Genomic DNA, 19,222 nt, shown 5'->3' with positions numbered 1-19,222 from the left:
TTCTCCGGGTGCGGCGCGACTTGAAGTCGAGACTCGACTTTTCACAAAAATGGAGCGAGTCCTTCCGCCGCTCGGGAACGTCCAGCGTTCAATGAACACGACGAGATTGGAAATCGAACCTCCGCGACAAATTTATTCTACGATCGAGCGAAACATTCACACTCGTGCCGATGAAGAATTCACTCTAGATCGAGCGCCTCCCCGAACGGCAACTTCCCTGCCCCCCCCAACCGTCGCCTCTGAGCGAAAATTTGCCCTCGCTTCGATAAAGACTTCGGACATTCCAAGAGTATGCGCTCGTAAGGGAGCAGAATTTCGAGAGGCAAGGTACGAGCACGATGACGAGGACAAAAGCCGGATCCATCCGCGGCTACGACGGTAGGTAAATGGAGGACAAAACCGTAATATTCCCGGTGTATACGCGAGAAGGTTGACGCGCGGTCCTTCGGGAAGAAGGTGCGGAATAATACGGCAAGAAAGTTACAAGTATGACTAAGCAAGAAGGTCGAGGAAGATGTGACACACAATGACTCCCATCGGGGTGATACAGTAATGAAGCTCCTTCCGCGGCATGCCTGGACCCGCGGCGCGCCCTTCGTCCCTAGGCGTGCCGCATTACTAGATTAGACGGAGACCCTTAGCGAGTGCACCAGTCCCTCGGTCCCACCGATACTTTCGAAAGTGCGTCTTGATATAATAAACAAAGAGGCGGACAGCCGCGCCGCCGCCGAAGAAACGGAGCCTGCGGTACTCGCGCGGAAACTACGACGTGCACGCTCCTTCGCGTATCCGACCACCAGCGAGTCGATTAAGAAGAAGAGCGAGGCAGTCGCCGGTCTCTCCCTCTTTCTCTCTCTCGCTCTCTCTCTCTCTCTCTCTCTCTCTCTCTTTCGGTTTGCATAATATACAATCGAGCGCGTCGGTTGTATGGGAACACGCGAGCCGTAATAGCGAGATCGCGAGGCGCGAGAGCGAGCGCGCCGGAGATTGCGAGTCGAGGGCTGACTTTCGCGGTGGAATTAAGTTTTCTCTAATGCCTCTTGTTCTCGCTAAGGCTAAGTTTAAGCCGCTCACGTGAGAAAGAGAGAGGGCCAGTGAGATGGAGAGAAAGAGAGAGAGAGAGAGAGAGAGAGAGAGAGAGAGAGAGAGAGAGAGAGAGAGAGACTTTAAGATAATGCCCGACTCTCGGATTTGCGCCAAGAGTTCCGTAAGCTGACGCGGCCGCGGGAGGAGCCGCGGCAGGGGTGGAAGGGGAGGGAGGCAACTTAGTTTACTTGCGCAAAAATATCTCTTAAGACTCTCGTCGAGCGTGTTGAACACGCACGTGTACACATGTGTGTGTGTGTGTGTGTGTGTGTACGTGCGTGCCTCTCTAATTTTGCCGCGCGACCCCGCGCGGAATCCTCGCCGCGGCGAAATCGCCGCCGCTTCCGAGTTATCTCCGCCGAGTGCTCGCCCGATAATGACCCCGGCGGTTACAGGGATGGATAGTCCAGTACGGAGGTGGTTCACTCGGAAACACCGTTATCCGAGAAGGCGTAAGCCGAAGGTCGGAGTTGAGAGAGCGGGTTAGTACGTCGCCGTACGTCAGGACGGGCTGATCAGCGGTTTGGATTTCGCTGCGGCCGTTTTCGCGGCGCGGCGCGCGAACAGCGTTCCCCGGCCGGGCCGCGCCGCGCGCGGAGTGAAAGGAAACGGACAGGAAGGCGCGCGCGGGTTAAATTAATTACAGGGGCAAGATCGCGAGCAAAACGCGATCATAAACAAGTGGGATGACCGGCCGATCATTAGCCTGCGATAATCTTGATAATAACGCGCGCTGCTCTCGACGCACGTGCGCGCGCCGCGCCGCGCCGCGCCGACACATCTCTCGGCATCGCGCGCGATCGGAGATCCGTCTTTCAAACGCGATCGCTCAAATTGAGCGTGAGATCGATCGAAAGCCCGTCTTCTACCTTCGCCTTCGTCGTCGTTCCTCTCCTCGCCGTGATTCTCTCGCGCTCTTGTTCTTCCGCGACAGCGAGGAAACCGCCCGCGCCGCGCTCGTCGAGCTCGCACGCGCGAATTTGGAAATGCCGAGGGTGACTCGCATACTCTTACTTGTGCGCAATAATTGTAAGATAGCAATAACGATAACAACGATGACGAAATAATATTCGTGGCTTCGAGGGGTACCTGTGTCCGCGTCCTCCGCCTAGGGGCTCGTCCAGCGAGATTCGTTGCAAGTCGCGCGCGCGGCTGATATTAATCCTCTTCCTAAACTAGACGAAAATTCGGCAGATAGGACGCGGATAAGCCGGAGGATCCGGTTTGTCAGTGACGAAACGCAGTCCTAACGACCCGGTAACGCAGCGCTGGTGCGTAGGTAACTCGAGACTCGGTATCGCCTCTGACATCTATGTCAGCGAGTCAAGAACAACGGCTCTCGGCTCGGCTCGGACTTCTCGCGCGCGTCTACCGGGTGACGAAAGAAGATCGTGGGCGAATTATCGCGCGTTCACGCGCGTTCAGCTCGCGAAGCTCGCGAAATCGCGGTGTCCGGTGTCGTCGGTTTCCGTCGTATTTCGACGGATGACCCCCCGGCATTCTCACGGGATTCTCACGTAGCGCGCGAGCGGCGCGGCGCGAACATATTGAAATTTCCGCCGCGAGACACGGATCCGAAGAAGACGTACGAAAGTAATATGACGCGCGGAGATATGGGGAGTTGGTACACGTTATTCGTAATAAAAGAATAAACTCGTTGGTATATAGGATCGTAAAGTTGCGGCTGGCTTATGCGCGGGTTTGCGCGGCGTACGTGTGCGTGTGCGTGCGCGTGTGTGCGACGTGGCTTCTCACCCTCCGCGGATCCCGCTGAATACGCAATATCGTTTCTATTTTAGCGCCGGATCCATTTCGCGTGTCCGTCACCTCCGTGGCGTTTGGCGTTTGGCGCGAAACGGCATGGAATGCATCGCGCGAGATTGTCGATGTGGTCGATTCGAGAGATCGATTACGGAGTCGAGCGGGCGAGATGAAGGCGCGATTGCGACGAACGGTTTCGCCGATTGCTAAAATCCCTCGCGCGGACCGCTCGTCTTTTCGTCGTTTCTTCCTCCGGACGCGACGGCCGGAAGAGAGCAGTTAGCGCAAGCGGGAGAACTAATCGCATCGCGCGGGAAGAAGAGCGCGTGTTTTATGCACGAACTCCTGGCTCGGGACGACGCGAGGCGGCGAGAAAGGAAAGTGGCCTACACGCGCGACGTACGCGCAGGCTACCCTTCGGGAGAGATAAAACGGCCAGGAAATACGAGTGCGACAAAGACGGGAGAAGGAGGGACAAATAAAAAGGCGAATCTACCGGAGTCGCTGAAGCGCGCACAGGTAGCGGTAATACTCGCGTACTCGAGTACCGAAAGCCACTCGGGCGGCGATTTTGAGGGAAGAATCGAGCCGCTCGTCGCCGCGTCTCTCGTCCTGTCTCCCGTCTGGAACGTCCAGGAGGCGAGGAGGCGCGAATCGCGAACCGCGAGGCACAGAGCAAGAGCAGAGAGAGAGAGAGAGAGAGAGAGAGAGAAAGAGAGAGAGAGAGAGAGAGAGAGAGAAGGAGGGACAGAGACCGGTGCCATGCAGCGGTCCCTCCTCCGGCTGCGCTGTCTGTCATCGTTTCTCGGAACACGGGAGAAGTGTCTGTTCGTACGTTGAAAAATCCGCGCGAGGACGACGACAACGGCGAAACCCGTTGTCTTTGTGGCTACCGTTTTCCGAGAATACTTTCAGTTACTTTTAGTTTTACCTGCGCGCGCCTGCGACTGCAGCACTGTCGGTCCAATAAAAGCAACGACGACGAGAGCGAGTGAGAGAAAGAGAGAGGAGAGACAGGGGGAGGGGGAGGGGGTGAGAGAGAGAGAGAGAGACAGAGAGGGAGAGGGAGAGAGAGAGAGAGAGAGAGAGAGAGTTGCTCGTGACGTTGTTCGCGCAGCGCGCAGATTAGGAACTCTAATTGAGCGCGCGCGCGATCTAGTTTCGCAATCGCGCGGGTAAATCTCGCGCGGGAGGGCGATAGGTCGAAAGTGGCCGATCGAATAGACAGATCGATGCGGGGGCTTCGCGGGGTCGAGCGACGGCCTCTCCGCGGCTAGACGAACGGACGAGCGAGCGAGCGAGCGGACGAACGAGCGGAGCGCCGCTAAATCAACACCGTTGATCTGACTTGCCGGAGCGTAGCCGGTCAATTATTTGCCCCGAGATTTATGAGTTTGCGCGAAGCCGACAGCGCGGGCTTCTTCGTACGGACTGGAAGAAGCGGCCGCTCTTGGCGTTTCCCTCCGGCCGATCAGCCTCGCGCGTCTGCGTCGAGTTCATTTATCTCGAGCGCGTGCGCGCGCGGCCACGCTCTAACGCTGTCTGGGAATCACTTTTCGCGTTATTAATTGTAGGTTCTCGTACAATTTCTCAATAACTCACAAATATAATTACCTATTCCCGGTGTCAGGCGCGCGTTACCCCCGTGACCTTTCGCTTGCGCGCGAGCGCGATCGAAGGATCGTTTTGATTCGCAAGGCGTTTGATTCCCTCTTCGAAGCCTTCTTTACGGCTTAGGCTTTAGGACACGTGCAGTTCCGGCGGAGACACGGGTGGAAGCACGGCCAGTGCCTTTCTTTGCCGCTTACTTTTACGTTAAAAGTCGCTTCGAAGTTAGTTGCCTTGACATGACTTAAATCTTAACGTGAATGTCCCGATTAGTGGCGGCTACAAATATTTTCCTTGAAATAAATTCCAATGGGTTAGAAAAATATGATACGATAGAAGTCCTCGATGTTCAAAATTTCCAACAAAATCCACTCAGCTTAAGACGTATCAATTATACATATATAATTTACGTACGTGCATACGTATTAATTTGTTAGTTTGTTTTTACAATTTGCTGCCGACTCACTAACTGAGACATTCACCTCACACAGTCCAATGCAGAAAGAGATTGAGTCGAGCGACTCGAATATACTCCCGCACAGGTCGCCGACTTGGGATATATTTGTTCGCGCGTCAAGATCCGCGAAGGCGGGAGCGGAGGCCCGAATTATGAGGAGAAGGAAGTTTTTATAGTGTTTTTATGTCGTATATGCGGAGCCTCGGGGCACCTAGGTCTGCATAAAAGAAGAGAACGCAAGTCCCTCCGAGCTCGCTTTATCCGCGACTTAAACAAATTAAAGCGTCGCGCGCAGCGTTGCTTTACGACCGTTTCTCTCGCTCCTCCCCCCCCTCTCTCTTTTTCTCACCTTATGCATAAAGTAAATCATACATCTCCGATACAATATCATACTTCGCCATAAGTGTTCAACTGTTATGACGCAACGCGAATACTCCGCATAACGCATCGCACGTCCTCGTTTCTCTCTCTCTCTCTCTCTCTCTCTTGTCGCGCCGTTAATTAACTTCCGCAAACACGCCGTCGACCCGGAGGGAAAAATCCGGGATGAGACAAGAGAAGATTGTTTCTCCTCTCTTCTCTTCCGAAAGAGAGATCGAAGACCGATCGAACGATCGGCGTCGTTGGCTCTCTTGCACTTTGGTAATTACAAACACGCTTTTGACTCGGCGGGGATCATTTGGCTCCCGAGATGGCTTTCGAAGAGGCAGGGGGAAGGGCTGATATGCGGCATCCTGTGCGCGGTACGAGACCTTCGGGGCCGTAGTTTTAGGGGCGAGCTGGTCCGCTTATTGCTCCCCGAGTGGCCGCAAAACGAAGTTTGATCAAATTCTACTGCGCCGGCATAAAACTGACCGGCCGGCCAGCCAACCGACCGGTACGCTTGCTTATGGACTCGATAAATGATTCATCTACGTCTCGGATACGACGGATACGACGGAACGCCCGATACCTACACACGAATGCACCGGATCACCTCGAGAAGCGCGCCCTGGACCCCGAATAACGCGGCTGATGCGAGAGAGAGAGAGAGAGAGAGAGAGAGAGGGGGGGGAGAGAGGAAGAGAGAGAAGCTTGAGATAGAGAAGCGGAAGATGACCCTCATGACACCGTGCGGCTCGTTTTTTACGACCCACGCGGTCTTAAATGCGGCTTCGATCGAGGATAACACGCGGAAGCCGCGCAAGGATACGGCCGATACGGCGCGACGAGAGATCCTCTCTCGCCGGAGGAGAGCGGAGGAGCCTCCGCATAATGGACCACCGCGTATTTATCAATTTCCTTTTTACGCCGGATTCGCTTCTAAATCGCAGCGACCGGGGCAAAAAGCGCGGCTCGCCGTCCTGGACGCCAGCAGGCGAGGCCAGACGCCACGAAGCAGGGGGGGGGGGGCCACTCGCTCGCTACGCTCGGTGTACGATATCCTTTCCAATAAAGCTGAACATCCATCAGACTTTGATGCGCGACTGCCTCTGATCCGTCCATTGCTCGCGGACAATCTTGCAGAAACAATTCCGCAAGATGTGTCTCTGGAACGCGACAACCTCTGGCCACCGGGATCCCGGGATTACCGAACTGACCATCTCCTTTGCATAATGACGCCTCGACCCTTCTCCCCCGGCCCCTAACCGAGTCTCGTTTCACCCCCGGCTCACCCCTCGCTCACACGCACACGCCACCACCTTCCACCACGGGCATTTCCAAGAAGTGCAATAACAATAATATCTATATATGATAGCTGCGGCGGCGGCGGCAGCTCGCGCCGATATCCGCCGTCCGCGCTTGCACGTGAATTTCATACATAAGAATGCCCGTTCAACCGCCGCGCCGGATCAACATTCAATTGTATCGAAATTACGGAGAGACCTACTTTTTCCTCGACATCCTCGCGCTAAATCCAGGCGGAATTTGATGCGCGCCGGCGATGGACTCCTTCGTCGCGCAGGCTTCTTTTTCGTCCGCCACGTGCACGATCTGACGAAAGTCAGTTTGCCCATCGTAACGCATCTTCGCACCGAGAGATGCAAGATCGCAGGAGAATATCTGGACGCGCGAGGAACTCGGACGGAATAACTAAAGCGCCTTTCTTTCTTTCTCTCCTCTCTCTCTCTCTCTCTCTCCTCACGAAAATCGATGTAACGTCGGATTTCCTCGGATGTAAATGACGAATTACATCCGGTTAGTTGGCGCTCGCGGGAGATTATAGACGACGCCGCAACTTTGCGCCGGTCTCTGTTATTCTTTCGCTAATTTAAATGTCAAAGAAAATTGTTTGATTATTTGCCATGCAAATGGAATTGTTTAAGGAGAAACCGAGTTAAACCGACGCGGCGGGATCGGAGGGTTAACAGGGAGGAAGCCCGGATAATTCGGACGCGATAATTGGATCAAGAAGTCGAATCGAGGAGCGATCCTTCGGTATTCCGCCGGGGACACCGGCTCCGCTTTAATTATGCTTCTCGAATTTAGATCGCGCGCCCCCGATAATAGCGCGACGCGCAACCTGCTATTTCACGATTACTTCGTGTTTTTTGGCTATTCGCAATTTGCCGGAGGAGGTTCGTGTAATGAAAAAGAGAAAAAAAAAGAAATTGCCGCGAGAGCCTCGGAGATCCCAGCGGCCTTGACAGCTGATCGATTCCGACGCTGCGCGAGAAATATACATATATACGTATATCGATCGGCACGCCAGCGGCAAGATCCCGCTCTATCGTTTACGTTTCCGTATGTTGCTCCTTGTGGAAACTCCGCTTATCGCGAAGAACTAACTTCTCGAGGGTAGTCGACGAACGACGACAGTCACCCTTTCGACCGGCTCCTCGAGCACCGTCATTTCTCTCACTCGAGAGCACTCGGCGCAATCTGCCGCGCGGTATTTGCATATATAAGCTATTAAGCAGCTCTTTTCATTTCCTCCCGTTTATGACAGTTTAGTTGGAGTAATGTTTTACAAGATTGCCCCGTGAACTGGGCGTTTCTCGTAAAGACATTTCTCTACCTGATTAATATTTGGCGGGCCAGCAGAGCGTCATTCGAGAAGTCGGGCCCCGCCATCTGTCGCCACGCGACTCTTCTAAAGTGCATCGAAAATTTGTGCTTTGCGGTCGAAAACTATTTCTTTCATATTTTGATTCGCATATTTGATTTCATATTTTCATATTTTCTCATCAGGAATATTCTTAATGAGAAATTTCTACTGCTGTAGATTGTATCGAAATATATAACTACTACAATTTATATTATTATATATATCCGACTCTCTCTCTCTCTCTCTCTCTCTCTCTCTCTCTCTCTCTCTCTCTCTCTCTCTTTCTCTCTCTCTCTCTCTCTCTCTCTCTTCTATTATTTACAAAGATTTATTATTTCGAAGGAATTATTACTGTTGAGCTTTAGCGCTTCGTTTCGAATTTCATACTTGTAGCAGACTATACAGCGGAACATAAATTGAAGGTTTCGCAGCCGGTAAAACCAGGAGCGCCGTGGCAATGCACGGTGGAGGTACGTGAATACGCCGTCTAAGCTCGATAGGAAATTTACTGGTATTTTCAATAATTTAGTGATATAACATTGTATTATATAATTTATGGTCCATTGCTTATGAATAACTGTTTCGCCCGTAGCGCGTGTGTGTATTCCGACCCTAAGTAAGATTTATACCGCCGTCGCTTGCGCCGCCGGCGCTACATTCGTCTCGTTTTCTTCTTCGTGAAGGAAGCGAAAAGCGATAACTTTACAGCACTATAATCAATTCCTTTTCCGCTCTCGCTAAGAACACTCGCGCAAAGTTATCAAAGTTTCATCAACGTGTCGATAATTGTCGATCACCGAATCCACAGAAAGGAAAATCGTGCATTTCATAAATACCGCGAATCAACGAAAATGTTAAAAGGATTTTTAAAAGGAAGGAAAAAAGAGTTGTAAATATATACTAAGTAAATATACACCCGGAAATTTAGAATCTACCGGAGCCTGTAAATTCTATGGAAATGTCCAGTGCTAATAGAAAATAGCTACGGTAAACAAGTTGTGAGCGAAAGTTTGTTGTTTTGGTTACTCCATTATTTTTTTCTGCAATTATCCAGTACTTGCTTGCAGCGTATAATCCATTTGTAGCTACGTAAAAATCATATAATTAATATATTATTTGTTGAAAATAAGAAAACAGACTAACTCCACCAAGGGAGAATATTAAAACATACAAGTCGAACATTGCACAATTCTGAAATTCCAAATTCTTTCTTGACCCATCAACACGAAGGAAACAGCAATAAATAACATCGCGCGGTAACATCAAAGAAAAATAGTCCGCGTAATGTTACACCTGGAGATTTTCCATCCAAGCGTGATGGAATGTTCACGATTAATGTAGGACCGAAATTTCGTCCGAGGCGTCGTCGCGGAAAACGCGGTGTTACGATATAAGCCATCGCGTGAATTAAAGAACTCCCTTCTCTTTATTGCAACATTTTTAATTACCGTGAAACGACCGGAAATTTTTTATCTCCCTACAAAAGTACCGGTCGGCCCACGTGCGCGCATCGGCCGGTTCCTTCTTTTTACGAGCTGCGAGAAAGCGCAGGGTGCTAATTAAACGAAACGTTTGGAATGCCTGGGCGCATTGGATCGCACGAAAGGGGGGATGTTTTCGCTCCAGGGCCTTCCTATTCCTCTATCGAAATCGCGTTCTGCTCTCCGCCGACGAGAGACGTTAGAGACGCGCGTCCGACGCGAGAGAGAACCGGACGAAATGTCATCCTTTGACGAGTAAACACGGAGCAAAAATGCAGTCCGTTGCAGCGTGCCCGCCGATGTCTCCGAGCGGCGTTCACGACGTGGCTTCTTCTCGCGTCTTAAATACGTAATTTCAGAGGCGCACGAGTCTCCTCTTGTTGCACCACTCAAAAGCTCGGGAAAGCATTTCCATATATTTACAATTCTATAGCAGCGCACTTTTATACCGCCGAGACTCGGGAATGAGAGAGAGAGAGAGAGAGAGAGAGAGGGAGAGAGGGAGAGAGAGAGAGAGAGAGAGAAAAAGCATCCTCACTATCTCACACCGACTATAATTACGGGTTTCACGCGGTTGTCTTATTATCAGGACGGAGCGAGCCAATGCGCGGTAACAAAACGACGTTTTACAATCTGTTTAATACGTTCCGCCGAGAGAACAACGCTCGCGCGAGAGAAAGGTCGTCATTCGATTTCCCTCGGTAACGGAAGCTGGTGGTTGAGCTCCGACGACGCGAAAGGAACATGTAGCCTACATCTCAGACACGGCGACACGTGCGAAAGCAATGACGAAATTTTTTCAAATGGAAGCAAACGAACGTTAATCAACACGTGCTTGGGCTATAAATCGAATCGCATATAAAAACGTGCATTGCAATAAGGTAGAGAGAGAGAGAGAGAGAGAGAGAGAGAGAGAGAGAGAGAAAAGGAAACGTGCAATGATGATGACAATTATAACGATTACGACAACGTCGTCGTCGTCGTCATCGTCATCGTCGTCACGTTGTTTCAAGTTGCTGCAAGCAGGGAGCGCTTTCCAATTAAGGCGACGTAATATATGCATCGAGTTTGTGTCTTGTGGCAAAAGGCACGGGGTAGGAGCTTACAAGGAGACGATGGCCGAGGGTTTGATTCGAGATGAGACGTCAAATGTTACCACTTCGAAGGGTGCGACAAAATTCTCGGTGTCAATTCTCAGGGCAATCTGCCGATGCAGATTAGCTCGAGGCCGGTCTTAGTCGATCCCGTGTAAGATTCGCCCCATCCCTCGCACGTCGGGATTAATTGGGGTGAATTGTCCTGCCGCGCCCATTAATGTCACGAGTTTAATCCAGAAGTAAGAATCTTCGCTCTCCCGTCTCCCGGCCGCGGTCTTTATTTTCCCCGCCTCAAGCCCGTTTTATTATAAGCCCGGGGAGATCGAGCGGGATAAGTATTCGCGGGAGGTGACGACGATGACGCTCTTCCTTCGTCGACGACGAAAAGTGAAGGAGGCGTTTCGCGAGGTGAGACTTGAGCCGAAGTGGGACTTGAACGCTCGGCGCTCCGATGTTCTCCTCGTCCGAACGCGAACTCGTCTTTTCGGTCTGTCGATGGTAATGGGAAAACAATATGGGATACGCGCATGTATTAAAAGTTCCCCGGCGCGCGGACAACGCCGCTATAAACGCCACGGCAAACGTGTATGTATGAAAATGAGGCAGAAACTCGAAGGTCAATATCTGTCGGCTTCACCGCAACGTATCGGCTCTTCTCTAACGCCAAATTGCTCTATATTCCTACCTGCGCAGCCTGTGCGTAGCGATCGAATGTAGCCCGTAATATGCGCCCGCGTTTCACCGCCCCGTCGATCGCCTATTTTTTCATAAAAAAAAGAAAAAAAAAAAATTTCTCATTATTTTCCGAGGAAAACCCCTCGGGAGAAAAATCAACGATGAGTGCTGTACGACGAGTCGCGCGCGACACGTTCAGAGAAAATCGTGATTTTCGTGACGTCGAATTTTACAACGTTCTTTTTCTCATTTTCCTTTACGACGTGGTTTTTTCTCTGGAAACAGACTGCGAAGTTCAATGAACTTCAACGCGTCAGCAAACAGCGACCATTCGGCACGGCATTCGGGGGCAAGGAAGCAACGATGAGAGAGAGAGAGAGAGAGAGAGAGAGAGAGAGAGAGAGAGAGAGAGAGAGAGAGAGAGAGAGAGAGAGAGACAAAAAGGGAGGGAGAGAAGGAGGGAGAGAGAGAGAGAGAGAGTTTTGTGGGGTGCGAGCCGTTATGGTCAGGATTACTCCCGGCAGGACTCGGGGGGAGGGTTCACTCCCTTTGACCGACACACTTAGAACAACAATAACTTACTAATCCACGCGGGCCTGCACCCCGGGCGTCGATGAAAAATGTAAAAATCCAGAAAACCACTGCTCCGTGACAGTTCAATACATTTTAAATGCGTTCCGGCGCATTTGTGGGATACGATAAGCAGCCGCGGTCTCCGCAGCCACGCGAGCGCGCCCCAATGTGTCGGTTATTTATCGTCAGATTTATGGAATAAATGAGTAGGAGCTCGTACTTGTCGTGGGAATCCTCAAATATATGTTTCGCTTTTATTATTAACGTTTCTCGCGATACGTTGAATATGCCCGATGGAGTCGCGAATTTTCGCCAGAAAGAGAAAAAAGAGCAGGAAGCAGGAAGAAGAAAGAAGACAAAAGAGAGGAGAGAGAGAGAGAGAGAAAGAGAGAGAGAGAGAGAGAGAGTGAGAGAAAGAGAGAGAAAGAGAGAGAGAGAGAGCGCGCGCGCGCGAAAAGGTCGAAGAAGGAGAGTCGCAACGCTCGTGCGAGGAAATCAAAGAAATGCAAAATATTATCGGTGTTGCGAGTCGCATCGTTAAAATCGTTCATACACGGAGAGCGGGGAGGGGGTGAGGGCGGCAGGGCGGGGACGCGAAGTGCAAAAATGATTCGCTTTCGGATAAAATACTCCGCAGCGACGCGACGTGAGACACGGACGTGAGAAACACTCGAACGGGATAGATCGATACGCCGAACCTTGATGAGAGAGGAAAAAAGGGAGCGGGAGGGAGGGAGGGTTGGTGGAATGCCTTTATACGCCGCATCTCTATGGGATTCTTTCACGACACGCCGATTTAAAGCGCCTTTTAAGACGGTCGCGGGGCTCGCTGGAATTGTGCCGAGCTGAATCGAACGTTGAACTCTATATCGTTCCGTACCCTCTCTCTCTCCCCTCTGTCCCCCTCTCTCTCTATCTTTCTCTCTCTCTCTCTCTCTCTCTCTCTCGCGACGCCCCCGTAAGTAGCATTCCTACTTTCCGTCGTAATAAGGAAGCTGTCAGTGGCGGACGGGACGCGATCGACTGTAATCGACGCGACGGCGATTAAAAAGAGCAATATGTAACATCAACCGTATCGATGACGACGCGCGAAGTAACGAAGTCGAGTTCGGGGGGCGCGCTGCTGGAGACTCTTCAAAGACTACGAATGATCGTCGACGTCGTCGACGCACCTTCGTCCTAGGCGCGATAAACGCCTCCGCTTCGGAGAGATCTCCGGCGAGATCCGCATAAGGCGAGAACGAGAAGGCGCTCGGCAATCATCCGGAAAACAAAAGCGGCTGGCCGGCGCGCCGGTTTGTATTATAATACAACGAGCGCACATTCGACAGCCCCGAAATACCGCGCTGCTTTGCAATTCGGCGTTGCGCTGCGCTGGGCAATTTTTACATAATCGCGTTTCGTCACCGACCGACGTTTAGCCCGCCACTCGGCCGCCACGGGAAAGCCCTTATTAGAGGGCGCATACGCGACAATCACGCCTATGTATTATGTATAGCCGCGAGAGAATTGCCGATTGTACGTCGCGCGCGCGCTTGTGGAAGCGCGCCTTAAGTTATCTGTATTTTGCGCTAACGTCTGGCTTTCGGTGTGTAAAAAATCTCGACGCCCGACGCGACGCGTCTCGTAAGAGCCTCTCGTCAAATCTGCTCGTCACATTATTACCCATCTTATCGTAAGTGATGTAACAATATTTTTTGCAACGCGCGCTCGTCTTCGCAGGAAGGACGAAGACGGAGCCCTCGAAGCGAGTACAGGTAAGAGAGGAGGAAGAGGAGGCTACCGCATCGGATATCACGAAAAATGGCATGCATTTTGAGTAAAGTTGAGCATACCTTTCGAAAGCGTAGTGTCTCTCCTCAAATCTGTAACACATAAACAAGCTTCGTCACTACACCGTGATACCGTAACAACTACGCGGAGGAGAGGTCATTGGTTCCGAACTCGTTTCATAAACTAGTTTCGACAAGCTCATCGGGCGAGAAGGGGCGACGACGGAGGCAGGACCGCGAAGATTATTTCGGACGGTAGACGGGTAGTTTGGCGCACGTAGGTAGTTATACCTATAAGTAGACATAATCATCACCATTGTAGATAGGCAGACGGGCAAGGCTAATTTCCAAACCCCGTATTATAGTCCCCGCGAATCAGCTTTTCTATAGTATAATAAGCTATTTTATATGACGTGCGCACGCGCAATTATATTGAGATTAGATAAGGCCGCGACCGTTTAGTTGTTACAGGCAAATCCAAAATGTACCGTTTTCCAACACACAGCGAGAGATCAACTCTGGAATCTCCAAGTTTTTGTTCCCGCCTCCTCCCTCTCTCTCTCTCTCTCTCTCTCTCTCTCTCTCTCTCTCTCTCTCTCCATTTTTCTTCTCTTCTTTTTATTTCTCCTCCTCCCTCCCCTTGCGGTCCTGGTCTCCCGGGGGAGACCTTGGAAACAATATTCCGCGATCGAAGGAACAACGAGACGGACAGTTTTACGGACTTGTGTTCCGCGCGCGCGCGCGCGCGCGTGCAAATCGAAATTCCGGAATAAATAAAGCGTCATTCTCGGAGGTGTATTCACAATGCTATTTACTTCTAAAACGGAATTTCTTCCGACGTTACGATCGAGAAGTTGGCTTTGCGGGCGTTTTTCCGATCCCGTTCGACGAAGCGGCCACGCCGGACCGGAATGCGGGGCAGTGCGATAAAAAGCGAATCAAATATCTGCCATTGGACCGAACCACTCGACTAATGAAAATACCTATTGTTACTTTCTGGGTTTTGCGTTAAGAAATTTTTCGTCGCAGCATCCCGATCTCGCGCGGTATTTCGTTCAGCTCGTCAGTAAGAAAGGGTACGATGACATCGACGAGCTCGATCTTGAAACGGACACGTGTATGTTAAACACAAATGCCGTCTCGCGTGAAAACGCGCAATTATACAACGTTACAAAGATCGCGAGAAGCTCGCGACGAGATCCGACTTGCGCATCGATGTGATACAACGTGACGCAATTTTTTCAGCCCTCGCGTACAAAAGTAATATTAAATCTCTCCGCGCTCGCGTGCGGTTTCTCAGATCAGCGCGAAGATCTCCAAATTGAGCCGAATTGAGGTTGCTCGTTATCGTCGGAGTATATCTAATGTCCCATAAAAACCGAAAGAAATAATCTGCTTCAGCAAGAAGCGCCGTTATCGCTCGATCCACACGAAAAGCGCATGTCCTTCAAACTGACGCGTCGTCCTCCGTAACGCGAGCAAGCGACGGCGCTTCGAAGTACACACAAGCATCGTCGACGAGACGCGCGTCGGCGCGGAAGCTGACGAAAAATCGGCATCGGAGGCGAGCACGCGCTCGCGCGCGTAATGTCGCAGACACAGTGAGAGAAATCCGCTTCCTCGTCGGCAACTTCCTCGGCAATTACGCCGCGCGCGGCATCCAGCGTCCCGGCAGATACCGTTCGATCTCGAGGCGGACGGCGTTACGGCCGGGCGAATCGGACAGTGACGAGGAGAGCAAATCGGTGCGGGGAAAAAACAATTGAAATCGGGGCGCGAGCGCGTCGAGTTCGAGATCCGTGTCCGTGCGGCGCGAGACGACGCGACGCGACGCGACGCGACGCGACGCGGCGCGGCTTTGCACAGTTCCTGATTCGCATTTAAGTTAGTCTCACGTTCCGCCGCTGCACGTGATCCAGCTGCTCGAGAGGAATCCCACGTATCCGTGACGTCGCTCCATCTCCACCGCGGCCAACCTGCATGCGAATACGTACGCGCGAGACTTCTGTCTAGCCGCGCGCTGACTTATTAGGGATTCCGCGCGGGCCACGTGCAGAAATTCGACGTTGCGCGTTCAGGCGCCACGTGTACAACGCCGCCACCGCCGCCGCCGCCGGACGCACGTTCTTCTAATTTGCGATACGTCTTCGGACTGCTTAAAACTCGACCAACCTGTTTCGTTCCGTCCGTCGCGGATACATACGCCGTTCGATGAATCGTCCCTCCCCGCCAGACCGGAAGAACCGCGGGAGAGGCCGAGAGAGAGAGAGAGAGACTGTTTGAGATTACGTGTGCATCTCGTCGCGATTTACGTTCGCACTCCGCGTCGCGTAAACGTCACTCGATCGGCACGGTTGAGGGTGCACCTTCGAGGTCGAATGAGCCGATTCTTTTTATGAAGGGAAGAGAGAAAGAGGGGAAACGAGGAGGCGGAGAGAAAGAGAAGAGCTCTCTTTGATCATTAAATCACGATCTAATGCCCTCTTTTTAACGCAACTTTTTAACGCACGGTGTGATAATTCACGACGACAGATGGCGAATCAGAATATTCGTGTATTCCTTCCTTTGTATCGGCCGATAGGTGGAGGAAGAAAGAAAGAAAGAGAGAAAGAGGACAGAGGAGGGGGAATTTGTGAGGGAGGCACCCTGTGGGGCCACACTTGCGACTGCCGGTTGTCTCACCTCTAAATCTTGCCTCTTGCGCACAATGTTCGCGAGGAACGTCTCGCGAATTGTTCGTACTTTCGAAACAAACGACCCCCTTTTTTCCGTAGCGCTTTAATCAGGCACGTCCGCGACACGCAGCGGATTCACGTTGCGCGACTTGCGAAGACTTGCTTCCGAAGACTGTTCGCGAGCTCGTCGAATTGAATGCGCTAAAATTATGCGCGGAATTAACGCCGTGAATGTGAAAGTCGACGCGCGCGCGCGCGCGCGCAGCCAAATTAGAGAGCATTCGTAGAAAATGAAAATAGCGACGAATAACTTTCTCCTCGCATCGAGATCGAGTGTTAGCGGCTCCCTCATGGCGGCGACGGCGAGACAAGAGCGGCAGATTCCGGAGTAACGCTGCATCAGTTACAACTCGGCAGAGTCGACAGCGTAGAGAGACGCACATTGTCGGCGCGTTTCGTAAGACGGGAGGAAATCGTGCGACAATGCGGTCTCCACGGAGGTCTCTCTCTCTCTCTCTCTCTCTCTCTTTCTCTCTCTCTGTCTATCATTCTCTCGCTTCCGAGAGACTGAGGAGAACCGGAGCGTAAGAAAAGTAAACGTGAGCCCGGGGGATGGACGGGGAGGCCGGAGGGGGGGGGGAGGCGAGGAAGATGCAGCGCGTCGTTGTTTCGCTTTCCTCCTTTGAGTTTTATTTATCGACCAGCTTGTGAATATTCAGCCTGGACCGGACAAAACCGTCCCGTTCCGAGCGTGGCTCGGTCTCGGAGAGAGATGCAGCAACGGAGCGCGATAGAGATAGAGAGGACAAGAGAGAGGGAGAGAGGGAGAGAGTGAGCGCGCGCGCGCGCGCGTGTGTGTGCGTGTGTCATTTACAGAAACGCGAGAGCGATATTGTTGGAAGATGCGGCCGCGTGTTCGTCGTCGACGCGAGTATAATACGCGGAGAACGGCGGAATGCATTAATATTAATGGTGGTACCGAAGGAGTCAGCGCTCTAACGGTCGCGGCTCGCGCGCGAGCCGACAGGCTCGCTCGACCGCTCATCGAACTCTTCCCGATAGACGGAATCGCGCCCGCCGTCGCGTCATCTTCGATGCACCTCGCTCGTGATCTCGCGAATCGGTTCTACGCGAGAAAGAAAGGCGAGCCTTCGTGACTGACGAACGCGCCTCCGCAGTCGGAGGGCATCTGCCGCGCAAGGATCAGCGAGTCGCGAAATCCTCCTCGCGTCTCTCGGGGGTCCTGCGAACTCGTCGGATCGCCCGCCGCGATGGCTCGAGAGGAGGCATCTCCTCCTGTCGCGAGCCTGTCTGTCGCCTGGAGCAGCATCGCTTATCCGAGTGACGCGATGCGCCCGTCGTAACACGCCCACCATCCTTTATCATCGCACTTTCGCCTCGGCGATGATGATTCGTTAGCTCGATCTTTTGACATCCTCCGGGGCGCTTTGCTGCACACGCAGCACATGTCGCTCCCGGTATTTATATTTTTGTGTCGGATTTAACGTGAAGAAAGACAGACGAAGGGAAGGCTGGAGGGCGGGAGGGAGGTAGGGAGGGTGAAGGAGGACTCGAGACGAACGGACAGACGGACGACGCTCGCGGAGTTGAGCCGGCGAGGAATTTTTATGCTAAAACTCCGCGATTTATCTCGGAAGCGGCATCTCCATAACCTGGCTAAAGACTTTGATGGCCTTGCAGCTCAACTTCCAAGGTATATCACGAGATGGAGGGCAAGATACGAAATGGCAGATTCTTCACCGTTGAACGCGACGTAGGTGGGTGGTGAGTCACGGTTATACATATTAAATACGTTGAATGGCCGGCTAACGAAACCGCGCGGCGCCGATTACATCTCTCTCCCCCAAACCCTCTCTCTCTCTCTCTCTCTCTCTCTCTCTCTCTCTCTCTCTCTCTCTCCCCCGTCGCTGCCGCCGCTTATCTCGAGCGCGAGACACGCGGTTCTGTTTCCCGCTAATCGCCGGACTTATTTCTGCGATGGATTATCAGGACGGAGAGACGCGCACGTGCGATTCCTTGCGCGGCTATTCCGTGCGCGCGTCAGGATCACGTCGGAACCGCAGGGATAAACAAAAGTGGACCATGAAACGCGGCAGGATGGCGAGAAAACGATGGAGAGCTCGGGGGGAAAATAACGCAGGTCGTGGAATGGCTCGGGAGAGCTGATCCGAAGTCGTACGGGAGCGAAGAGAGAAAGAGAAAGAGAAAGAGAGAGAGAGAGTGAGAGAGAGAGAGAGAGAGAGAGAGAGAAACAGAGAGCGAGGGGGAGAAGAGATCTTGAAGTTTCGCCGGTCGGTTGACCTCGTCGGGTAATAAGAATAAATGTGATTCTATTACGGGTTCAATTGTTACGGCGGCAGATAGGCCGCTCTCGATAGAGGACGGAGGGTAGATCGTAGTCGATAAGATTTAGCCGGGAAGCTTTTTACCTACGCCGAATCGCTCGTCCTCCGGCCACGGCTACTCGCGGACGCTTGCCAATCGGTCGGTATTAACGAATCTTACGAGCGCCTGTAACATCGCGAAAATCGCAATCGCCCGTGAAAACGCTCGTGGCCGATACGCGCGATACGTCTCTCGCGTCGCGTCCTCGTAATCCGTCCCCACGCAGGCCGCGCAGTACCGCGATTCTGTTAACTCCAATAACTCGTTATTGGAGTTAACGACACTTTCGTTATCGTTGCGCAGCTTTTGTATACCGTAGAAAAGCTGCGCAACGATAACGAAACTGTCGTTAACTCCAATAACGAGTTACAGAATCGCAGCACAGGAGAGAGAGACTTAACGATCCCGCCCGGCAAGGCGAATCCGACGCGCGATTTGTCGCCGCGGTCTCGCGTCCATGTCGAGCGAAATTATTTGGGAAATTGTATCACGCGCTATTTTTAGCTCCGCTCTTCGCGCGCGTCTGTGACGCACGCAGGAGCGACTCCGTCGTGCGCATCTTGAACGCTCGTAAATTGGATTTATCTCCGTGTCGTCATCGAG

At 52.3% G+C, this 19,222-nt stretch overlaps 1 protein-coding gene across 4 annotated transcripts in view; it reads right to left on the bottom strand.

Moving 5' to 3' along the window:
• LOC105185860 (protein trachealess) overlaps window positions 1–19,222 on the bottom strand; it is a 93,399-nt gene that overhangs the window by 45,004 nt on the left and 29,173 nt on the right. For 2 of the 4 annotated variants that reach the window (XM_025303184.1, XM_011145687.3), the window contains exon 4: window positions 13,602–13,631. The exons of the other annotated variants lie outside the window; for them this stretch is intronic. In XM_025303184.1, the coding sequence (XP_025158969.1) occupies window positions 13,602–13,631 (30 nt within the window). The remainder of the gene's footprint in view (window positions 1–13,601; window positions 13,632–19,222) is intronic. 4 annotated transcript variants of the gene reach the window in all.

The sequence above is a fragment of the Harpegnathos saltator genome, unplaced genomic scaffold (genome assembly GCF_003227715.2).
Source record: "Harpegnathos saltator strain DR-91 unplaced genomic scaffold, Hsal_v8.6 scaffold536, whole genome shotgun sequence".
NCBI classification, from domain to species: domain Eukaryota; kingdom Metazoa; phylum Arthropoda; class Insecta; order Hymenoptera; family Formicidae; genus Harpegnathos; species Harpegnathos saltator.
This window is presented reverse-complemented; position numbering and strand designations above follow the sequence as displayed.